Raw genomic sequence first — 16,712 nt, forward strand, 5'->3', positions numbered from 1 at the left:
TGAATCTGGAGAAACCCAAGTTGCAATACAGAAAATTCAGATTACGAACTCACCCCACTATACGAAGGCTTAAAGAAATAACAGAACTCATTCGATTGAGTTCGTAATATGGAGACACATTCAACCTCTTGACTTAAGCTTTTAGACTGAAACTTATATGGTATCTAAGCACAGGCCAAATGGTACAAATCCTTGTGCTCTTCTCTCAAACTCATCGCTCATGGTAAGATCACTATAACCGACGCATGTTAGGAGCATTGCCTATTTTATAAACCGAGCCGAGTCATGCATGTGTAAGGATTGATTTAACTTAAATACACGGTTATGAACTCTAGGGTGTATTTACTTCAGGAAAAATTTCATAATAAAAGAAAATGTTTCCTAATAATTCGTTTTCTCCGAAAAGATATTTTCCTCTTTTCAAGTTATAAAATTTAATTTCTAAACTTTAAGCATGCGTATTTTCTTTGACCATATATGGTTTTCCATTTACTAATCATTTTCAATAAACTAAATACGTGTGGAAGTCTACAAAATTAATTTGCAGAAAATTCTTTCACTCAAATAAATACCCTCAATTTGAGTCTAATCTTACATGTGGGTTGAATTTCTAGTATATTATCAAGCAGGATTTGGACATAGTGAACGGATATACCCAACATTCTCTCAATATCCACGACCAATTTAGAACTATTTTCCGTCTTTTGCTTATTACAACCTACCAAATCCCCCTAACCAAATCCAGCATCTGTTTTGACGAAAAAAAAAACAAAAAATCCAGCAGATGTGACCGGATAATACGTTCTCGATCTAAACTATAAGTTACGTGACCCAAAAAAAAAAAGTAAAAATAAAATTATCACGGGTCTGCAAATGCTTAAATGCTCCTGAGACCACTCTTCCCCCGCAGGTCGCGCCACCTCCTCTGAAATGACAATCAGAATCGCATTGATTTCAAAACAAGAAGTGAGAAAGCTGAGACTCCAAGAACTCCGAGAACTTCAAGCTTCAATATGTACGTGCAACGTGAATTGCGTTCATCTCTAACTTTTAAAGCTTCAATATGTACGTGCAACGTGAATTGCGTTCACTTCTAACTTTTGAAGCTCTCTCTCTCTCTCTCTCTCTCTCTCTCTCTCTCTCTCGAGTGAGTTTGATTTTCTCTCTTTATCGTGTCTGAGCGGTGAAAATGATTGGCAAAACCAACAGCGAAAGAAAGAAAGCAGTGACCGGGCTCTCTTTGTAGGACCAAGTGTTTCATTTCAACTTTGTTGCCTTTTCTCTTTTTATTTTCTTCGTAAAGAATGGATCTTTGGTTGGTTTCCAACTTGGTTTATAGAATTCAAGAACTGCAGAGGCTAAAAGATCTTCAGTTCGTCCTTTGCTTTATATACATATAAAAAAAGGGAAAGTTATATTGAGGGTCAGTGCAGCTTCTCCCCACTGCTCTGCTGTGATTAATGGCTCCACCTTATCTTGAGTATGTGTATTATGATGAGGCCTCATAACTCAGCATGAGATCTTGTTTCCAAGAATTGTCCCGTGAGAAGATTTAGTTTCGTTTCTTCTTTCTTTTTGTTCCTTTTTTTTGTCTTTTCTTTGTCGATCGATATGCATTAGTATCCAATCAGTTGCTACATGCTTCTTCTTTTTCTTTCTATCCAATTCTTGATGTAGAAATTTATACAAAAAGAAAAGCTTCTCGTGCCTGGGATTTAGTAACTGAGCTCAGCTTTTGGAAGTTACCTATGTTTTTTGTGCTCATGGATGATAAATCCCACCTGTGTCATCACCTTTCTGGCACATCATACACAATCTGAGCCAATTATACGCTTTTGTGGTAACTGTGAGAAACAATATTTGCAAAGAATGAAGGGCAAAAGAAAGAAGTGAAAAGCAATGGTTTTGGTGTTGAGAGTGAAGGAGAAAGAAGAACAGGTTTGACTGCATTGGTTGGGAATTTCGTATTCATTTTTTTTTTTTTTTTTTTTTTTTTTTTTTTTTGCTTGGTCGAGAAGAAATTTTGGAAATGTCAGCTGGAGTCCAAAACCAGGGGACAATTAAAGAGCACTTTAAGGAACAGCTTGCTCTCGCTGTGAGGAATATCCAGTGGAGCTATGCAATCTTCTGGTCAATTTCGGCTGCGCAACTAGGGTACACTAATAGTCACATCTCTATTCTTGTACATATTTTTTGTGAAATATTTTTCAGCCTAATTTTCTTTCTAAGGTTGCTTGCTCTCCTGAAGTTCGGAGTTTTGATGTAGTTAGTAGGTCTAGTTTAGGTTTAACATAAATAAAAACTAACAATCTTGATAAATTTACATATCATTGATTGCCTGCTCAGCTCAGAGGTTAGAACATAGGATCTGCAATGCCTTGATCAAGGATTCCAACAGCCAGCTTTTTCTTTTTTCAATTTTAGAGTTGCATTCCCATTATCATGTCAGCTGGGTTTTTCCTTATTTGGCATTCATATTAGCTTGCTTAGATTCTTTCGTATACCACTTAGCTTCTTGAATTTCTGTTCATGCCTACAAGAATAAAATCTTCCTCTGCATCACCCGGTATGCATGTGTGCAATGTAGGCGGTTCTTAATGCAGAATGGGATTATTACCAGTTTACCAGATATCAATTTTGGTTCTGAGTTACCCTTTCTTGGCTTGCCTTGAGATATGAGAAGTGAAGTGGTTTGAGACTCATCATGAGTTTCGTGCAGGGTACTGGAATGGGGTGGTGGGTATTATAATGGTGACATAAAAACCAGGAGGATGACACAAGCTATAGAACTCAATGGAGGAGACCATATGGACTTGCATAGAAGTGAACAGCTACGAGAGCTATATGAATCCCTCTCGGGCAGCGAACCCAATCCACAAACTAGTAGAAGGCCTTCAGTTGCCTTGTCCCCAGAAGATCTTGCCGATGCAGAATGGTATTACTTGGTTTGTATGTCCTTCATCTTCAACATTGGCCAATGGTAAATTCCTTTCTCATAAAGTAGTGATTACTGAGACTACTCTACGCCATGTTATGCCTTTTTCTCCTTCCTATTCCAATTTGTAAAAGCAGCTTGTGTTCAATACTCACAAGTTCGCGAATAATGATTATTCACTTCATTAACCTGCAGTTTGCCTGGACAAAGTTTAGCAACTGGTAAACTGATTTGGCTATGCAATGCGCACTGTGCAGATAGCAAAGTGTTCAGTCGGTCTCTGCTTGCTAAGGTTGGCGATGATCTTATTTTAGGAGCAATGTTAATTGTTAAAAGTTCATCATTATTTGATGACCCTACGTACTTATGATGGATCGTGCAATCTGACATTTCCTCTATGTGTTGATATTGTTCTGTACTTTGGGGATTCCACAACCATATTCTTCAGAGCGCGTCAATTCAGGTATTATATCTGTTAGCAAAATGTTACCAGCTAAATTTCAATTGCATTCACTTAGATTCCGCACCATCACTTAAATTTCAATTGCTTTGTAATTTGGACAGTTTCAAAGTCTCTTCTTGACTAGATAACTCTCCTTATATCCTCTTTCTCGCTTTTCAGACTGTTGTGTGCTTCCCCTTTTTGGATGGTGTCATTGAGCTAGGCACAACAGACCCGGTACAATGTCGCAACCCTTCATTCTATTATCTTCAGTATTTTGAAGTTGCAAATGCAGAGGAAGTCTAAACCAAGTTTCCTATTTTTCGTTGGAAGGTTTTGGAAGATCCTAATCTCATTCAACATGTCAAAACTTACCTCTTAGAGTCTTCAGACTTGAGAAGATCCGACCCTTGTGCTAGAGATAATACTGAAGAAACCATAATGATTTCAGTAGAAGCAGAGGAAGGAATAACTTCACTTAATCCCAATTCAAATGGGCTTGATCCCAACCCACAACTTGATGACTCGTGTATTATTGGAGAATTAAATGGAGTTGCTTCTCAAATACAAAGTTGGCAGATTGAGAATGATGAGCTCAGTTACCACATCCATCAATCCGGAAATTCCAAAGACTCTACTTTGCAATCCGTCCTAGAAACTGGAACAGCCATTCCAATTCCTAATTTTGAGAAGTCCAAAGATCATTGGCCAGGAAACCTTCAAGAATGCAATAACGAAGAACTAAACAGGGTAGACCTTCGAGCTGACGGTTTGCACTACCAGACTGTTCTGTCATCTATCTTGAAAACCTCCAACGGATTAAGATCAGGACCACATCGTGAATGGGGTGAACCAGAGTCAGGTTTCATAGGTTGGAAGAAAGGACAACACAAATGGCAGAGGGCAAAAGGTATTCCACAGATGCTGCTGAAGAAGATCTTGCTTGAAGTGCCTCAGCTGCATGCGAGGAGCATGCTCGACATTTCCAAAGTAAGTTGCAAGAGAGATGGGTTGTGGATGGCTTTGACAGATGAACTCAGTCCAGACCACACACTATCTGAAAGTAGGCAAAGGGAAAAGATAAACGAGCAGTTTTCTGTTCTTAACTCAATCGTCCCATTAGTAAACAAGGTATGTACATTTATATGCCTTCAACATGGGAAAACTATGATCTCTTTATCATTCCACTGGCACTAGCTAAGTCATTCAAATGAATATTGTGGTATCGCATGATCCAGGTTGACAAAATATCAATACTAGACAACACAATCGAATACGTAAAGGAGCTTCAGAGAAGGGCGGAAGAATTGGAGTCAAGTAGGACGTCAAATGGATTACTGGCAATCTCTGAAGGAAAACCTCAAGAAAGTACAGAGAGGACGTCTGATAACTGTGGCAATCCCAGGACGGGTCTTAGCAAGCAGCCAATAGTTAAAAAAAGGAAAGCTCACAACTGTGACACAACAGAAACAGATAACGATTATCTTAGAGATATTCCAATTGATTATTTAAGTGTTAGCGTGAATGATGAAGACGTGCTAATTGAGATGAGGTGTCTTTGGAGGGAAGGAGTACTGCTTGAGATAATTGAAGCTTTAAGCCATTCTAGATTGGATTCTCACTCAGTTCAGTCATTGAGCAGCAACGGTATTCTTTCCGTGACCATTAAATGCAAGGTATAGACTCAGGTTCAATTGCATAATCCTTATGAAAATGGCAGAAATTAGCTCAACTGAGAGATTGAGCAGGATTGGATTGTGATATATTTTATACTTTCATGTTTAGTCCAGATTATACCAGGATAAAATAAGACAGGTAGCAAAATAAATCATTGCTTCCCCCACGAGAATTAAAATGTTCTATTATTGTCTTGCAGCTGCAGAGATCAACAACAACAAAAACAACAGCTGCAACGATCAAACAAGCGCTTCAAGGAGTCACTCAGAACTGCTGAAGATCATTTCTTCACTGATATATCCCTAGGATAGCTTGACCGGCTTAAAACATAAATCATTTTGAGAAGTCGTTACTGATGTTCTTCCTGATAGGATATTCTAACAAATCGAGAATGGATCTTTCCAAAATATCGATTTCATTCTCGGGGTCAGATGAAAATTTTTGCCTGTCAGATCAGCGTCTATTCCTCCTGATGAGCTTTATTCCTGTGTATTTTGAGGAGACTTGGAGGGAGAAGTTCAAGCATTAGTTAATTGATGGAAAGAATACGGGTAACACTAGTCCTGTCAAATAAGGAAACAAAAATTCAATCATGAAAGTTTGTCACTCATCCTGGGGGACTGTCCTGCTACACATCTGTTTGGCATCGTCATTTAAGAGCTGAAATAACAAAGAAAATTACTTGCTTGTGGTGTGCATCTTACTTGAAAAGGTAATAGTCAGAAACCCAACTCAACTCTAAACAAAGGCAAAAATCAGAATACAAGAAACGGAAACCGTGGAAAAACCATCAAGACTAAGGTTGAAGCGAGGGGGATCAAATGATACAGTGGAGGCTCTATGGGAAGGGGAGAAAGATGCTCCTTACAAGATTGTATTAGTTAATAAATCACATATTGCAGTATCATCCTTCTCAGCCAGTCATAATCTCATTGAATCCATGCTTTAGCAGAGGCCAAAGAATGATGTTCCGTCTTAAAATCTCATTAAAGTAATGCAAGTTTGCCTACAGAAACATCGAGAAAAAGGACAAACCAAAGATAAAGGCGAAGGCTGTGGAGACGGAGTATAATATACCCAACCTAAAGATGATTAGTCTGATGATATTATAATATAAACTCCCCTTCATATAACTGGACAGTAAAGTAAAAGTGTGCTTTATGCAAAGATCCGCTTGAAATGGTCAAGAACCTCCAACAGACATAATCAAGACCCGGGTATGGAAAAAGACAGACAAGCCCCATCTCGATGAGTTTAAAGTAGATATTCTGGTACTATAGCAGCACCTTGTTTGATTAAAGTTCTTCCTCATGTCCATCATTATGCACATCCGAAATTCAAATTTAGTCGGGCAATTTTATAGTTTATTCTTTGTCCCTATGTCATCACCCCGTTGAATATGCGGCAATCTCACAAAATCGAGATGACTCCAATTACAGACCAGTTCCTGCTTCCTGGAATTCCAATTACTGGTTCATTTGACATTTCCCTTCAGTAAATCATAGAACATCTTGAGATAGTCTCCACTAGATCCCTTCACAGTACCTTACTACACATAGTAAAAGATCTGGGAAAGAGAATTTCTGCTTCTCACAAGAAGCAGCTACTCATAAATATACCGTAACACACATCAGAGACGAAGCATTTATGGAGGCCACCAACAATAAACAGTAACAGTTGGGAGGGAGCAAGGCATAGAGATTATAGTAGGGTGATCGAGTCCAGGGTGGGTAGAGTCAAGACTTAGACCCTATACCCGACCTTATTATAACCGGTTCCCCTTTTTTGGACCCTATACTTGACCCACCCTGTTTTTCCAATCCGATTCCAGGGTCAATTCTATTTCTATTAGAACTTGTTTTGCAATCTCTCAATATTTTATACGATTTCAAATTTTATATTAATATGCGAGAAAATAACGTAATCCTCCTAATTTGTATCATTTGTATCGAAACATTAAGCATTTGTAATAAATAAATACATGAACTTTTTTACTAAACAATAAGGTAAAGAATTAGCAACAAACATAAGTCTAAGATTAGTCTTATTCCCACAACTACTATATGAAGCTACTCAATGCAAGCATAACTCAACCTACAAAAGAGAAATTAAGCGAGCCAATCCACATGACACACAAGAATTTGACGGTGACGAACACCGTCCGTCCATCAAACATTGTGAGAGAGAGCCAATGAGGGAGGGAAGCAAGTGAGGAAGAGGAACAACGAAAGAGGAGTGCCATGCATATTTGAGAAAGCCAAGAGGAAAAACATTGTGTGATTGCGGGAGTAAAAATAAAAATAAGGGAAAAAAATAGAGTTTTGGACCTATACCTATATGACCAGTTCCCAAACCGGATCCAAAACTAGTTCGGGAACCGGTTCCTGCGTGGGTAATCAATCGGACCCGATTCTCGAACCAGTTTAAACCTATTACAAATTTTAGGAACCAGTTCCCAACCCTATTTTAAGGTGGGCTAATCCAGTTCCCGAGTATACCGGTCCGGTTGCACACCCCTAGATTATAGTGCCAATATATGTAAAATTTACATAATTTACTTTCTTTTGAATTTTATTTCCACAATAATTAGTGAAGAAGGGGGGGAAAAGCATACTATTGAAACTTTTCTATACCAACTTATTAAACAAATCTCCCAGAAATTTCGCTCATGCTCCACCATATAAAAACAATGACATAATAAAGGTGAAGTATGTTCTGTCGGCAATAAAGTTGTACAATCAAAAGGGCAGTAGTCGAATTTAGCAACTTAGAAAAAGATAAATCATCAATCAAAAGGAGGGCAGGACAGCAGATATCGAGAAAGCAGATATTTCAGTAGCCACGCCACAAAGGATTGATTGTTCTAGCTCAATATCTTGCGCTAATTGTGCTTTTGCAGAAAACAATGTCAGTGAAGCAAGAAATAGCATTTGCAATTCATTTCAATATTGATGAAGCAAGAAGTCCAAGATTATGATACCATCACCACCATCTATCCTCTCTGGGACATCCTCCAATAATGACCAGCCGCCACTCCCACACAAGGACCACCACGACATCGCCTTTGAATGTTTACTACAACACATAATTCTTGACCATTTTCAAAATAAAGAAGCTTCAAGAGGGCTTGCAGAATGAGTATACCACATTATCACTAAAGCTCTGTCGCTGGCGCAATTAAGTAGCCACGGGAAAACAAGGGAAAAGTGTAGGGCCATTGCCCACACTAGATAAATCATAAATAATTCAAGAGCACGAGAACTAAATTGCATTTGTTGAATTCCCTTTCAACAGAACGCAATATCAACATTACATGTTTTGTCTTTTCTCCTTTCAAACTAAGGACTAGTACATTTGGCACAAAATCTCCCACTACTTAGTTTCTATGGGCACCACTCTCTTGCTCTTCCCATTTCAAGTATAAGCCAAACACTGATACAAATCATACAACAAAACCACACCAGTTCCAGATACAAAGAAACAATCTTAATTACTGCTATTGAAACAAAGAAAGGGAACAGGAAGGAGTGGAAGCAATCTGAACATTACTGCAGAGCAATTTCTCCATCATCTGCCATCTTTGACAGCAGAATATGAAATACCAGGAACATGAATATGAATAGCAAATTCACCGAACAGAATAACATATCACATGTTAAACAGTACTTATAGCATTGTAGAATCCGTTGCTTGAATTTCGACCCCTGCAAAATCCTTGACAGTGTATCCAATTTTCTCAAACTTTCCTTCCTCGTTGCTCTCCCTAAATTTCAGATAGTCAGCACAGACAAATGGCTTGTAAATCCTTGTGTTATCTTTCCCCACAATATCATCAGGTGCCAATATCACCTTCTCATCTTCAAAACACCAAAAGAAAGCCAGAGAACGGCGGTTCACTGGTTGTTTAAGAACAACTCGGTGTTCAGATGACCTAAACCTTCCATTGCTCCAAGCCTGCATCAAATCTCCAATATTAACCACCAAAGAACCCTTGCAAGGGTCTATATTCAACCACTCCCCTTCCTTGGATCTCATCTGAAGCCCACCAATCTCATCTTGATAGACCAGTGTTATGCAACTCATATCCGTATGCATTCCGAGTCCTTCAACCTCTTTTTCTTTTACATTTTCAGGAGGGGAATAATTCACGATCCTCAAATAACCATGACAGTTGCTGAATTCTGTCTTGTGATACTTCTCTTCATAATCATCGCCCAAGCACTTCAACAGAACCTCTATAACCATCTTTGACACCTCAATCATCTTGCTTCCATACTCTTGCAACACATTGCTGGCACAATGAAAGCAAAGAAACCAAATTCAAAAAACAAAATAGTGCATGATAAAAAGGCAGAGAAGGACCAAAGGTACTAAAGTTACCTCATTTCGTGATTTTGTGAGCCAAAAAGTTCATCAGCAGACGCCTTTGCAGAGGCCATAAAGTTGGGTCCAGACACTCGTAAACTTTCAAAGTAAGGAGATGCTATAAAACGCGGAGTATAGGTCTGGATTGATGACGATGGACCTAGTTTAAGTTTCAATTCCTGGGGAAGGCTGAATATGTGCTCTGATAGAAAACATAGCTTACTGAATATACTTTCAGGTATACCATGATTGGCAACATAGAAAAATCCCCATTCCTGACATGCTTGAGCGAGTGCAGAGAGGAAGGTGGACTCTACAGGTTGAGACAAATCAAGAACAGGAAGTTGAATGGAAATTTTTGATTTGGTCATTATTGCACTAGAAGATGACACGGGTACTTCAGCTAGCTAGGGGTTAGCTACTTATAGAGTAGGGTACCCAAGAGAAGAAATATATCGAAATTGTCATTCGTTGCTTCATGTAAGTTCCAAATGCAATGATGAGCAATCATTAAAAGCCTTTGAAGTCATCAATTGCCACACTCCAACATAAAGTGGTAGGAATAAAACCACAAAGGCTACCATAATCAGTAGTGTAGACTAGGTGGCATAAAGGGAATGAGAGAGTTTATTACTCTCAGTTTCACTACTTCAAAAGGAGAAGCTTTAGCAAAGTCTACTATTAATACAATAGTGGTAGGGACAGGTCATACTGATTACCCACCATAAAAATAGCCAAAGGAACACTTAGCATCACTGAAATAAGCAAGCAATAAGATTTGCCCGGAGAAAAAAATGCAGATATGAGTTCGACCCGTATCTTAGCAGCAATAATGCACAGGATGAGAGCAGGTAATGGTGCTAGTAAAGCCTTTGGTATTGCTCTATTATAAATTGTAGTCAGACAAGCTTCAATTAGTAATGCACACAAGCATCAATGCTATTTTTAAATCAGGCAGATACGCCTTGCAATATGTACCACATATCAGAATACGAGTTCAGCAAACCAATCTGCCAATTCACAAACTGAGTATCAGCAACAAGTTATAAAGACTATGCACAACACAGTTCTTTTAGAACCTTGTGCCATTTTCCATCTAATTAATACACCATCTCAAAACCCTTCCTTTTAAGAGAATTGAGTATGAAATATGACATACCACATCACATTAATTGTCACTAGTTACTGGAAAATTAAGTCCCAAAAATCAGCTTTCAAATCTGATCAAAAATATTATAAACCCTGACAAGTTTCTTGCATAATGGCATCACTCCCACTCAATTGTTGATGGAGGCTTCGATGTGATGTCCAGAACAACTCTATTGACACCTCGAACACTGTTGCATATCTTTCGTGAGACGTGGTCAAGGAATTTGTGATCAAACTGATACCTGAAATTGTTTGTAATTGACATATAAGCGCTTGGCATTCCAATAAGGTTAAAACAAAAGGAAGACTCCATAGATGCAAGTGCCCTTAAATGCCCTTTAATGAAGACTGCCATCCAGATAAGCAAGACAAAGGCAAAGAAATTGTTGAAAAATGCGTACATGGGTAAAAGACCTAGAACAAGAAATATCAGAGCAACAAAAAAAGGAAAAGATGCCTTAGTGGGCTTTACAAGTCATTACCAACCCTAGAGACAAGCATCCCACAATACAAGCTGGCTAGACAACATTCTTTTCCAAAAACAAGAAGAAAGAAGTATGACATGCCCTGAAAGAACTGCCTGCTTACCAATCTGCTGTCATTCCGTCTTGACTTGTTACCGCTCTAAGAGCAACAACATGAGAATGTGTCCTTTGATCACCCTGAACTCCAACAGACCTTACTGGAAGAAACACAGCAAAGGCTTGCCAAATAGTATCATATAGTCCAGCATCCTTAATTGATTGAATAAAAATCTCATCCACCTTGAGAAGACAAAACAAGAAGACAAAGGTTATGCCTTTAATGTGTAGAAAGTGAAGAAACATTTGTGCAATGCCTTAACACCACATACCTGGCGAAGAATATCTAAAGCACTATCTTTAGTTACGTCGCCCAAAACTCGAACTGCAAGGCCAGGACCAGGAAACGGGTGACGCTTCAGAAATCCCTCAGGAACATCTAATATCTTTCCAAGCTGACGAACCTGGAGAGAAATACATAAAGCAGGTCAAAAACCAGACAAGTCAGAGCAAAAATAAAGACAAGCCACAACAAGCCATGAAGAAGTAATACCTCGTCTTTGAATAGAAGCTTAAGCGGTTCGATCAGTTTCAATTTCATATCCTTGGGAAGTCCTCCAACATTGTGATGGCTCTTAATCGTGTGTGAGTGCGACCTTCCAGTCCCTGGGGGAGGACATGATTCAATCACGTCGGGATATAAGGTTCCTTGGACCAAGTACGCAGGTTTCTTCCCCAACTTTTTCTCCAGATCATGGGCGAAAGCATCGAAGATGCAAATAAACTCCTTTCCAATTATCTTCCTCTTCACCTCAGGATCTTCTACACCCTTTAAGTTGCTAAGGAACTGCTCAGTAGCATCAACACAAGTAACTGGCAAGTGTAGATCTTTTTTAAAGGTTGCCATGACACGCTCCTGCTCCTTGTACCTATAAGAAGCAAAGATGCAAAGTAAGGCAGAGGACATAAAATGGCAAGACCACACAAAAATTCACCGAAAAGGAGGCTCAAACTCACCTCAGAAGACCATTGTCAACAAAAATACAATGAAGCCTCTCTCCAATAGCCTTGTGAACAAGAGTTGCGGCAACTGTTGAATCGACACCTCCAGACAATGCGCAAATGACATGATCTTCAGGCCCCACTGTGCTCTTTATCACTTTAATTTCTTCATCCAATACGTTTTCCATCTTCCACCCTGCATTGACTCCACAGATGTCAAAAAGAAAGTAGCGCAGCATTTCCATTCCTTCAGGTGAGTGAGTAACCTGCACACCGCATTCAACAGTCATTATTTATAAGGAGAGACATGTGATGATCTCAAAATCCAGCCACGACTCGGCAGCAAGAGAAAACCATCTAATTCGAGCCTAATCGGTCATATTTACTAAATGCCTAAATTAACCAAATCACACAAGAAAATTTCATATTTTGAGGAAGATAGCAACCAAATTCACATGAAATCTGCACAAATTTTCATTGAACTTAATCAAACCCGAACTGAACTCACGAACCAATAACCCAAAATTTAGGCTTCCACCAATCAAAATTTATATATCCATGTGAAAATTCTTTAGCATCGTGAACCAGAAAATCCAAAAGAACGACCTGGTAAAATCATCTACTGCCGTCACCGCCGCCATAAATCCAATGCAAGACAGAATTTTTCACAACAGAAACCATAATCAGAATCAAAATCAAACCTCAGGATGATACTGGAGCCCATAGAACCTCCTCCCCCGGCTCTCGATGGCCGCCACCGCCCCCTGCTGGCTCCGCGCAACGACTTCGAACCCATCGGGCAACCTCAGCACCTCATCCCCGTGGCTCATCCACACGGCCTGCCGATCCCCCACCCGCTTCGACCCGAAAAGCCCCGAGTTCTTCTCCACCGCGATCTCCATCCTCCCGTACTCCTGCTTCTCCCCGACCCCGACCTCCCCTCCCAGCCTCTGCACGATCAGCTGCAGCCCGTAGCAGATCCCCAGCACGTGCACCCCGTTGCTCTCGGCCCACTCGGCGAACCCCTCGGGGAAGCTGGGCGAGTCCGCCGTGTGGACCGAGTGGGGCCCGCCGGAGAGGATGACCACGCGGGGGTTGTGGTCGGTGATGGCCTTGAGCGGCGAGGTGCCGGTGATGCAGAGGGAGAAGACGGAGAGGCTCCGGATGCGGCGCGTGATGAGGTGGGTGTACTGGGAGCCGTAGTCGAGGATGAGGACGAGGTCGGACTTGACTTCTTTGGCGTCCATCTCGGGGAGGAGGGCGGCGGCGGCGGCGGCGGCGAGTTCAGGACCGGCGGGGTTTAAGCGGAGAGAGGGGGGGGCTAGGGTTTTAGTGGAGTTTGGCGGGAAGCGATGCCATGGATATGTGATGGATAGTGGGGTTAAATGGGGGAAAACGAGGAAGTTGGGGGATGTCTTTCTAAAATTGGGGAATTTTAGATATAGTTCCCTATTTTGCTAATGGACACGTGGCAGGCAAAGAAATTGTTCTTGTGAAGGTAATTTTATGGAATCCCTTTGCCATCTAATCTAGATATACTTAGGAGGTTTGTTAAGGCAATTGCAATATTTTAATGCCTATTTTGGAGTATGAGTTGAGTTGGACAAATTTAAGGAATCCCTTTGCCCTCTAGTCCCCAATTTTCGAAAGGTTTCAGATTACTGCCCTCGGGTTTAATTAGAAAAATGGGCCCTAAACTCTGTGAAGTTGTCTAAATTGTCACCTTGAACTTTGATTTTTATTATGGTCGCTAGTTTTTTTATTTGCCGATAGAAAGAAAACCTATGTTTCATGGTTGATAAAGTTAAAAGAGTAAAGATGATGCATGATTTATAAAGTTAAGAAAATTCGCTTATTTTGGTTAAAGAAAACGAGTTAATCCGTTTCCATTCAATGCTTAACAATAATTAGACAAAAATACTAGCGACTACAATAAAAGTCAAAACTTATGGGGCTAATTTGTAATTTTTCCAAAATCCTAGGACTATGGTGCAACAGTGCTAAAATCGAGGTGTAGTTTGTAACTTTTCAAAATTCGGGGGCTCTGTACAATGATTCTAAAATTGAGGGGGGTTTTGAGCAATTAAGCCCACTAAATTTTTTGGCTCTAAATAATTCATCCAACCGTGCGGTTGGAAAATCGTGAAGACCACGGTGACGTTAGTGCACGAACATTAATGCAAAATAATAATCGTGCAATCTCCTTTTTGCTATTGAATAGTTTTCAAAGGTAATGTTTCTTTTTAGAATGTCGGAAATCAATCAAGCAAGACACTCCTTTTTTTTGCCTTGATAATTTAACTCTACAGGGTTGCGGAACAGTTCATGGGTAGATGCCGTACAAAATGTTATCTCAAAATACATTCCCCATGACGGTGAATGAATCCCTTTAAATTATCTAAAACTTCTCAACTTTTAGCGAACTTGTTAAAGTGAATGAGTTAGAGAAAAAATAGTTGAACTCAAACTTACTTATTTAACTTATTTTTAACCAATTTGTAATGCGTACTAAAGCGACCTGACCCAAAATCTATTTTTAGCAATTTTTTTCTTAAGATTGTCACCTTTAAAGATCAAACGGCTCTGAAAGACCCAACTCATGAGTCAGTAAAGGAGTTCAAGGGTTGGGATATGGACCGAGCATGAAGGTGGTGGTGAAAGTCTGCCAAGGGCCATCCATAAATCATCAAACAGGTTCGGACTATAGTTTTAGGTTAAATATAGATGATAAATCTTAAAGTATTGGGTTTATTGAAAGCCTAACTTACATTTGTCTTGTAACTAAAACAAGTCCATACTAATCTATTGTCTATTGATCTTCTTTAATATTACACATCTTAGTTGACGACCAAATTATGAGTTTGCTACACAACAATTAAGCAATTATCACATCATCAATTGTATTGTTTCATTGACGAAATACAGCAACAGCATAAAATCTTAAATTGTTGGCAATGGGTGTACTTACTTTCATCCTTAGATTTTAATTAAACTTTAAGAAAATTTCCCAACTAATGTACTCACACGAAATGCTTATGTGTTTCAAAAGTCAATTTTAGTAATATATATACAGAAAGCATTCTCATGTCAAGAAAGTGTGAACATGAATGACAACCATCATCACTTCCTTATTTTTTTTTTTTTAATGACCCAGGGAATCTGCGCACCGTACTAACACGAATGTGACAACAAAGCCAAAGTAACGGTGTAAACCACTGGAGCGACGCTGAGAAAGAGGACCCACCACCCCCAACGTCGCACTTAAGATCTCTTGCGGCCACTAAACTTCTCTCCTCTAGCATCATCACTTCCTTTTTTCTTTTTCTTTTTTTCTTTTTTTTTTGGGACAAGAGGAACCAGCTTGCACCGTAAACCCCCCGGCGACGCTAGCGGGAAAACCACCCCGACGTCACGCTTTACCATGATCTCTTGCGACTTCACACGGGATTCAACCAAGGCCTCCACCGGGGAGGTCCAAGGCCCTACCATCCACGCCACCTCGGTCGGTGGTATCACTTCCTTGTTTATATAGGCCATATTGACAAAAGTGATTGTCATGAAACACTTTTTTAAGTGCCCATTTGAATTTTTTCAAACATCGAACAGAAAAAGAACAGGAAATAAAAGAAATACATATATTTGTTTATTACGGTTTACTATTATTTCTCCACCACTCGTCTCATCATTTCATTTATGGCCAAAAAAAAAAAAAATCTCATCATTTCATCGTAACGAGCAAGAGAAGCATGAAAGTTAACGGTCCAGGATGAAGGTGAGGCGTGCCGCGTGACTTAGATCTCCTCCAAAATATTAACGGGCTAAAATTTAGAAATCGGTCTACGCCAGATTCAGTAAAATCTATTTTATAATTGGACTCTACCCTAATAAACACATTCGAATTCTTAACTTTGCGCAACCCACTCTCTAATAAACCCATTCGAATTCTTAACTTTACGCAATCCATATCCTACTCGCTCCATCAAATGCTAGTCATTTAGACCCATTTTGCCACCTTGACATGATTCCATCACTCTCATTCCTCCCCAGCAGCATCTATAAGAAATGACCCCACTCAAACGCATTCACGAACCACCTGATTCCCCAGCTGGGATTCGTTCCAACTTCTGTGGCCCTTCTTAGAAGGGGAGGTGAGGAGTTGAAATTCCCATTCTCAATGAGGATTGGGTGGGGACGCGTGAGTTTGAGAATGGGTTTCGAAGACACTCTTCTACGCCTGCAAAGGGCGAAATCGAGAGTGAGTGTAGAGTAGGACTAATAAAAAATAAAAAATAAAAACGCATTCACCAGGACCACCATGTTATAAGAAATGACCCCTAGGACCACCCCAAATCATGGCCTGCAACATCCCTGGGACCCTCAGGCTCACTCATCAAGTGGGTCTGTGAACATTGCTCTGCTGATCTGAGACTAGGATGTGGCACACCTGGGCTGATTCATTGGTTCCTTCTTCAGGGGAAATGGCCACTCCCAATCCGAGGGCTCCCTTCGCAGGGTGGGCTGTACGCCTTACCGCCCCCACACGGCTTGAGTCGCGCCCAAATCGGCCATCTCCGTGAACAGCTCCCTCGGCTAGTACCCGATGCGCGCGTCACTGTCACCG

General features: G+C 40.1%; 3 protein-coding genes across 6 annotated transcripts; 1 reads left to right on the forward strand and 2 right to left on the reverse strand.

Moving 5' to 3' along the window:
* Nucleotides 1-909: 909 nt before the first annotated feature.
* Nucleotides 910-5,739, forward strand: LOC104443817 (transcription factor GLABRA 3). Of its 4 annotated transcripts, none has more exons than XM_018874057.2 (9): nucleotides 910-1,015; nucleotides 2,019-2,154; nucleotides 2,720-2,980; nucleotides 3,131-3,227; nucleotides 3,384-3,398; nucleotides 3,558-3,614; nucleotides 3,711-4,508; nucleotides 4,616-5,053; nucleotides 5,254-5,739. In XM_018874057.2, the coding sequence occupies exons 2-9, from the start codon at nucleotides 2,030-2,032 to the stop codon at nucleotides 5,329-5,331; spliced, it is 1,869 nt and encodes a 622-aa protein (XP_018729602.2). In that variant the 5' UTR covers nucleotides 910-1,015; nucleotides 2,019-2,029; the 3' UTR covers nucleotides 5,332-5,739. The 4 variants fall into 4 exon arrangements, with proteins under 4 accessions (XP_018729602.2, XP_018729605.2, XP_018729603.2 ...); XM_018874058.2 differs by lacking the exon at nucleotides 910-1,015 and adding an exon at nucleotides 1,053-1,480; XM_018874060.2 differs by lacking the exon at nucleotides 2,019-2,154 and having other exon boundaries at nucleotides 923-1,015.
* Nucleotides 5,740-8,247: 2,508 nt separating this feature from the next.
* LOC108953822 (gibberellin 20-oxidase-like protein) lies at nucleotides 8,248-10,193 on the reverse strand. Its single transcript, XM_018874064.2, has 2 exons — nucleotides 9,435-10,193; nucleotides 8,248-9,345 (listed from the first exon to the last, which is right to left on the reverse strand). The coding sequence occupies exons 1-2, from the start codon at nucleotides 9,788-9,790 to the stop codon at nucleotides 8,721-8,723; spliced, it is 981 nt and encodes a 326-aa protein (XP_018729609.1). The 5' UTR covers nucleotides 9,791-10,193; the 3' UTR covers nucleotides 8,248-8,720.
* Nucleotides 10,194-10,403: 210 nt separating this feature from the next.
* On the reverse strand, nucleotides 10,404-13,456 carry LOC104443819 (GMP synthase [glutamine-hydrolyzing]). The gene is made up of 6 exons (XM_010057353.3): nucleotides 12,793-13,456; nucleotides 12,107-12,357; nucleotides 11,643-12,018; nucleotides 11,422-11,553; nucleotides 11,157-11,332; nucleotides 10,404-10,810 (listed from the first exon to the last, which is right to left on the reverse strand). The coding sequence occupies exons 1-6, from the start codon at nucleotides 13,336-13,338 to the stop codon at nucleotides 10,687-10,689; spliced, it is 1,605 nt and encodes a 534-aa protein (XP_010055655.2). The 5' UTR covers nucleotides 13,339-13,456; the 3' UTR covers nucleotides 10,404-10,686.
* Between the last annotated feature and the right edge of the window lie 3,256 nt (nucleotides 13,457-16,712).

The sequence above is a fragment of the Eucalyptus grandis genome, chromosome 5 (genome assembly GCF_016545825.1).
Source record: "Eucalyptus grandis isolate ANBG69807.140 chromosome 5, ASM1654582v1, whole genome shotgun sequence".
NCBI classification, from domain to species: Eukaryota; Viridiplantae; Streptophyta; class Magnoliopsida; order Myrtales; family Myrtaceae; genus Eucalyptus; species Eucalyptus grandis.

Excerpts from the sequence above, each read along its gene's own strand:
- LOC104443817 (XM_018874057.2), top strand. The coding sequence starts at position 2,030 with ATGTCAGCTGGAGTCCAAAACCAGGGGACAATTAAAGAGCACTTTAAG. Across the intron at positions 2,981-3,130 it reads ATCTTCAACATTGGCCAATG|TTTGCCTGGACAAAGTTTAG; the intron begins GTAAATTCCTTT and ends ATTAACCTGCAG. Across the intron at positions 5,054-5,253 it reads CCGTGACCATTAAATGCAAG|CTGCAGAGATCAACAACAAC; the intron begins GTATAGACTCAG and ends ATTGTCTTGCAG.
- LOC108953822 (XM_018874064.2), bottom strand. The coding sequence starts at position 9,790 with ATGACCAAATCAAAAATTTCCATTCAACTTCCTGTTCTTGATTTGTCT. Across the intron at positions 9,346-9,434 it reads TCACAAAATCACGAAATGAG|CAATGTGTTGCAAGAGTATG; the intron begins GTAACTTTAGTA and ends TCATTGTGCCAG.
- LOC104443819 (XM_010057353.3), bottom strand. The coding sequence starts at position 13,338 with ATGGACGCCAAAGAAGTCAAGTCCGACCTCGTCCTCATCCTCGACTAC. Across the intron at positions 12,019-12,106 it reads GTTGACAATGGTCTTCTGAG|GTACAAGGAGCAGGAGCGTG; the intron begins GTGAGTTTGAGC and ends TGCTTCTTATAG. Across the intron at positions 11,333-11,421 it reads CTTTAGATATTCTTCGCCAG|GTGGATGAGATTTTTATTCA; the intron begins GTATGTGGTGTT and ends TGTCTTCTCAAG.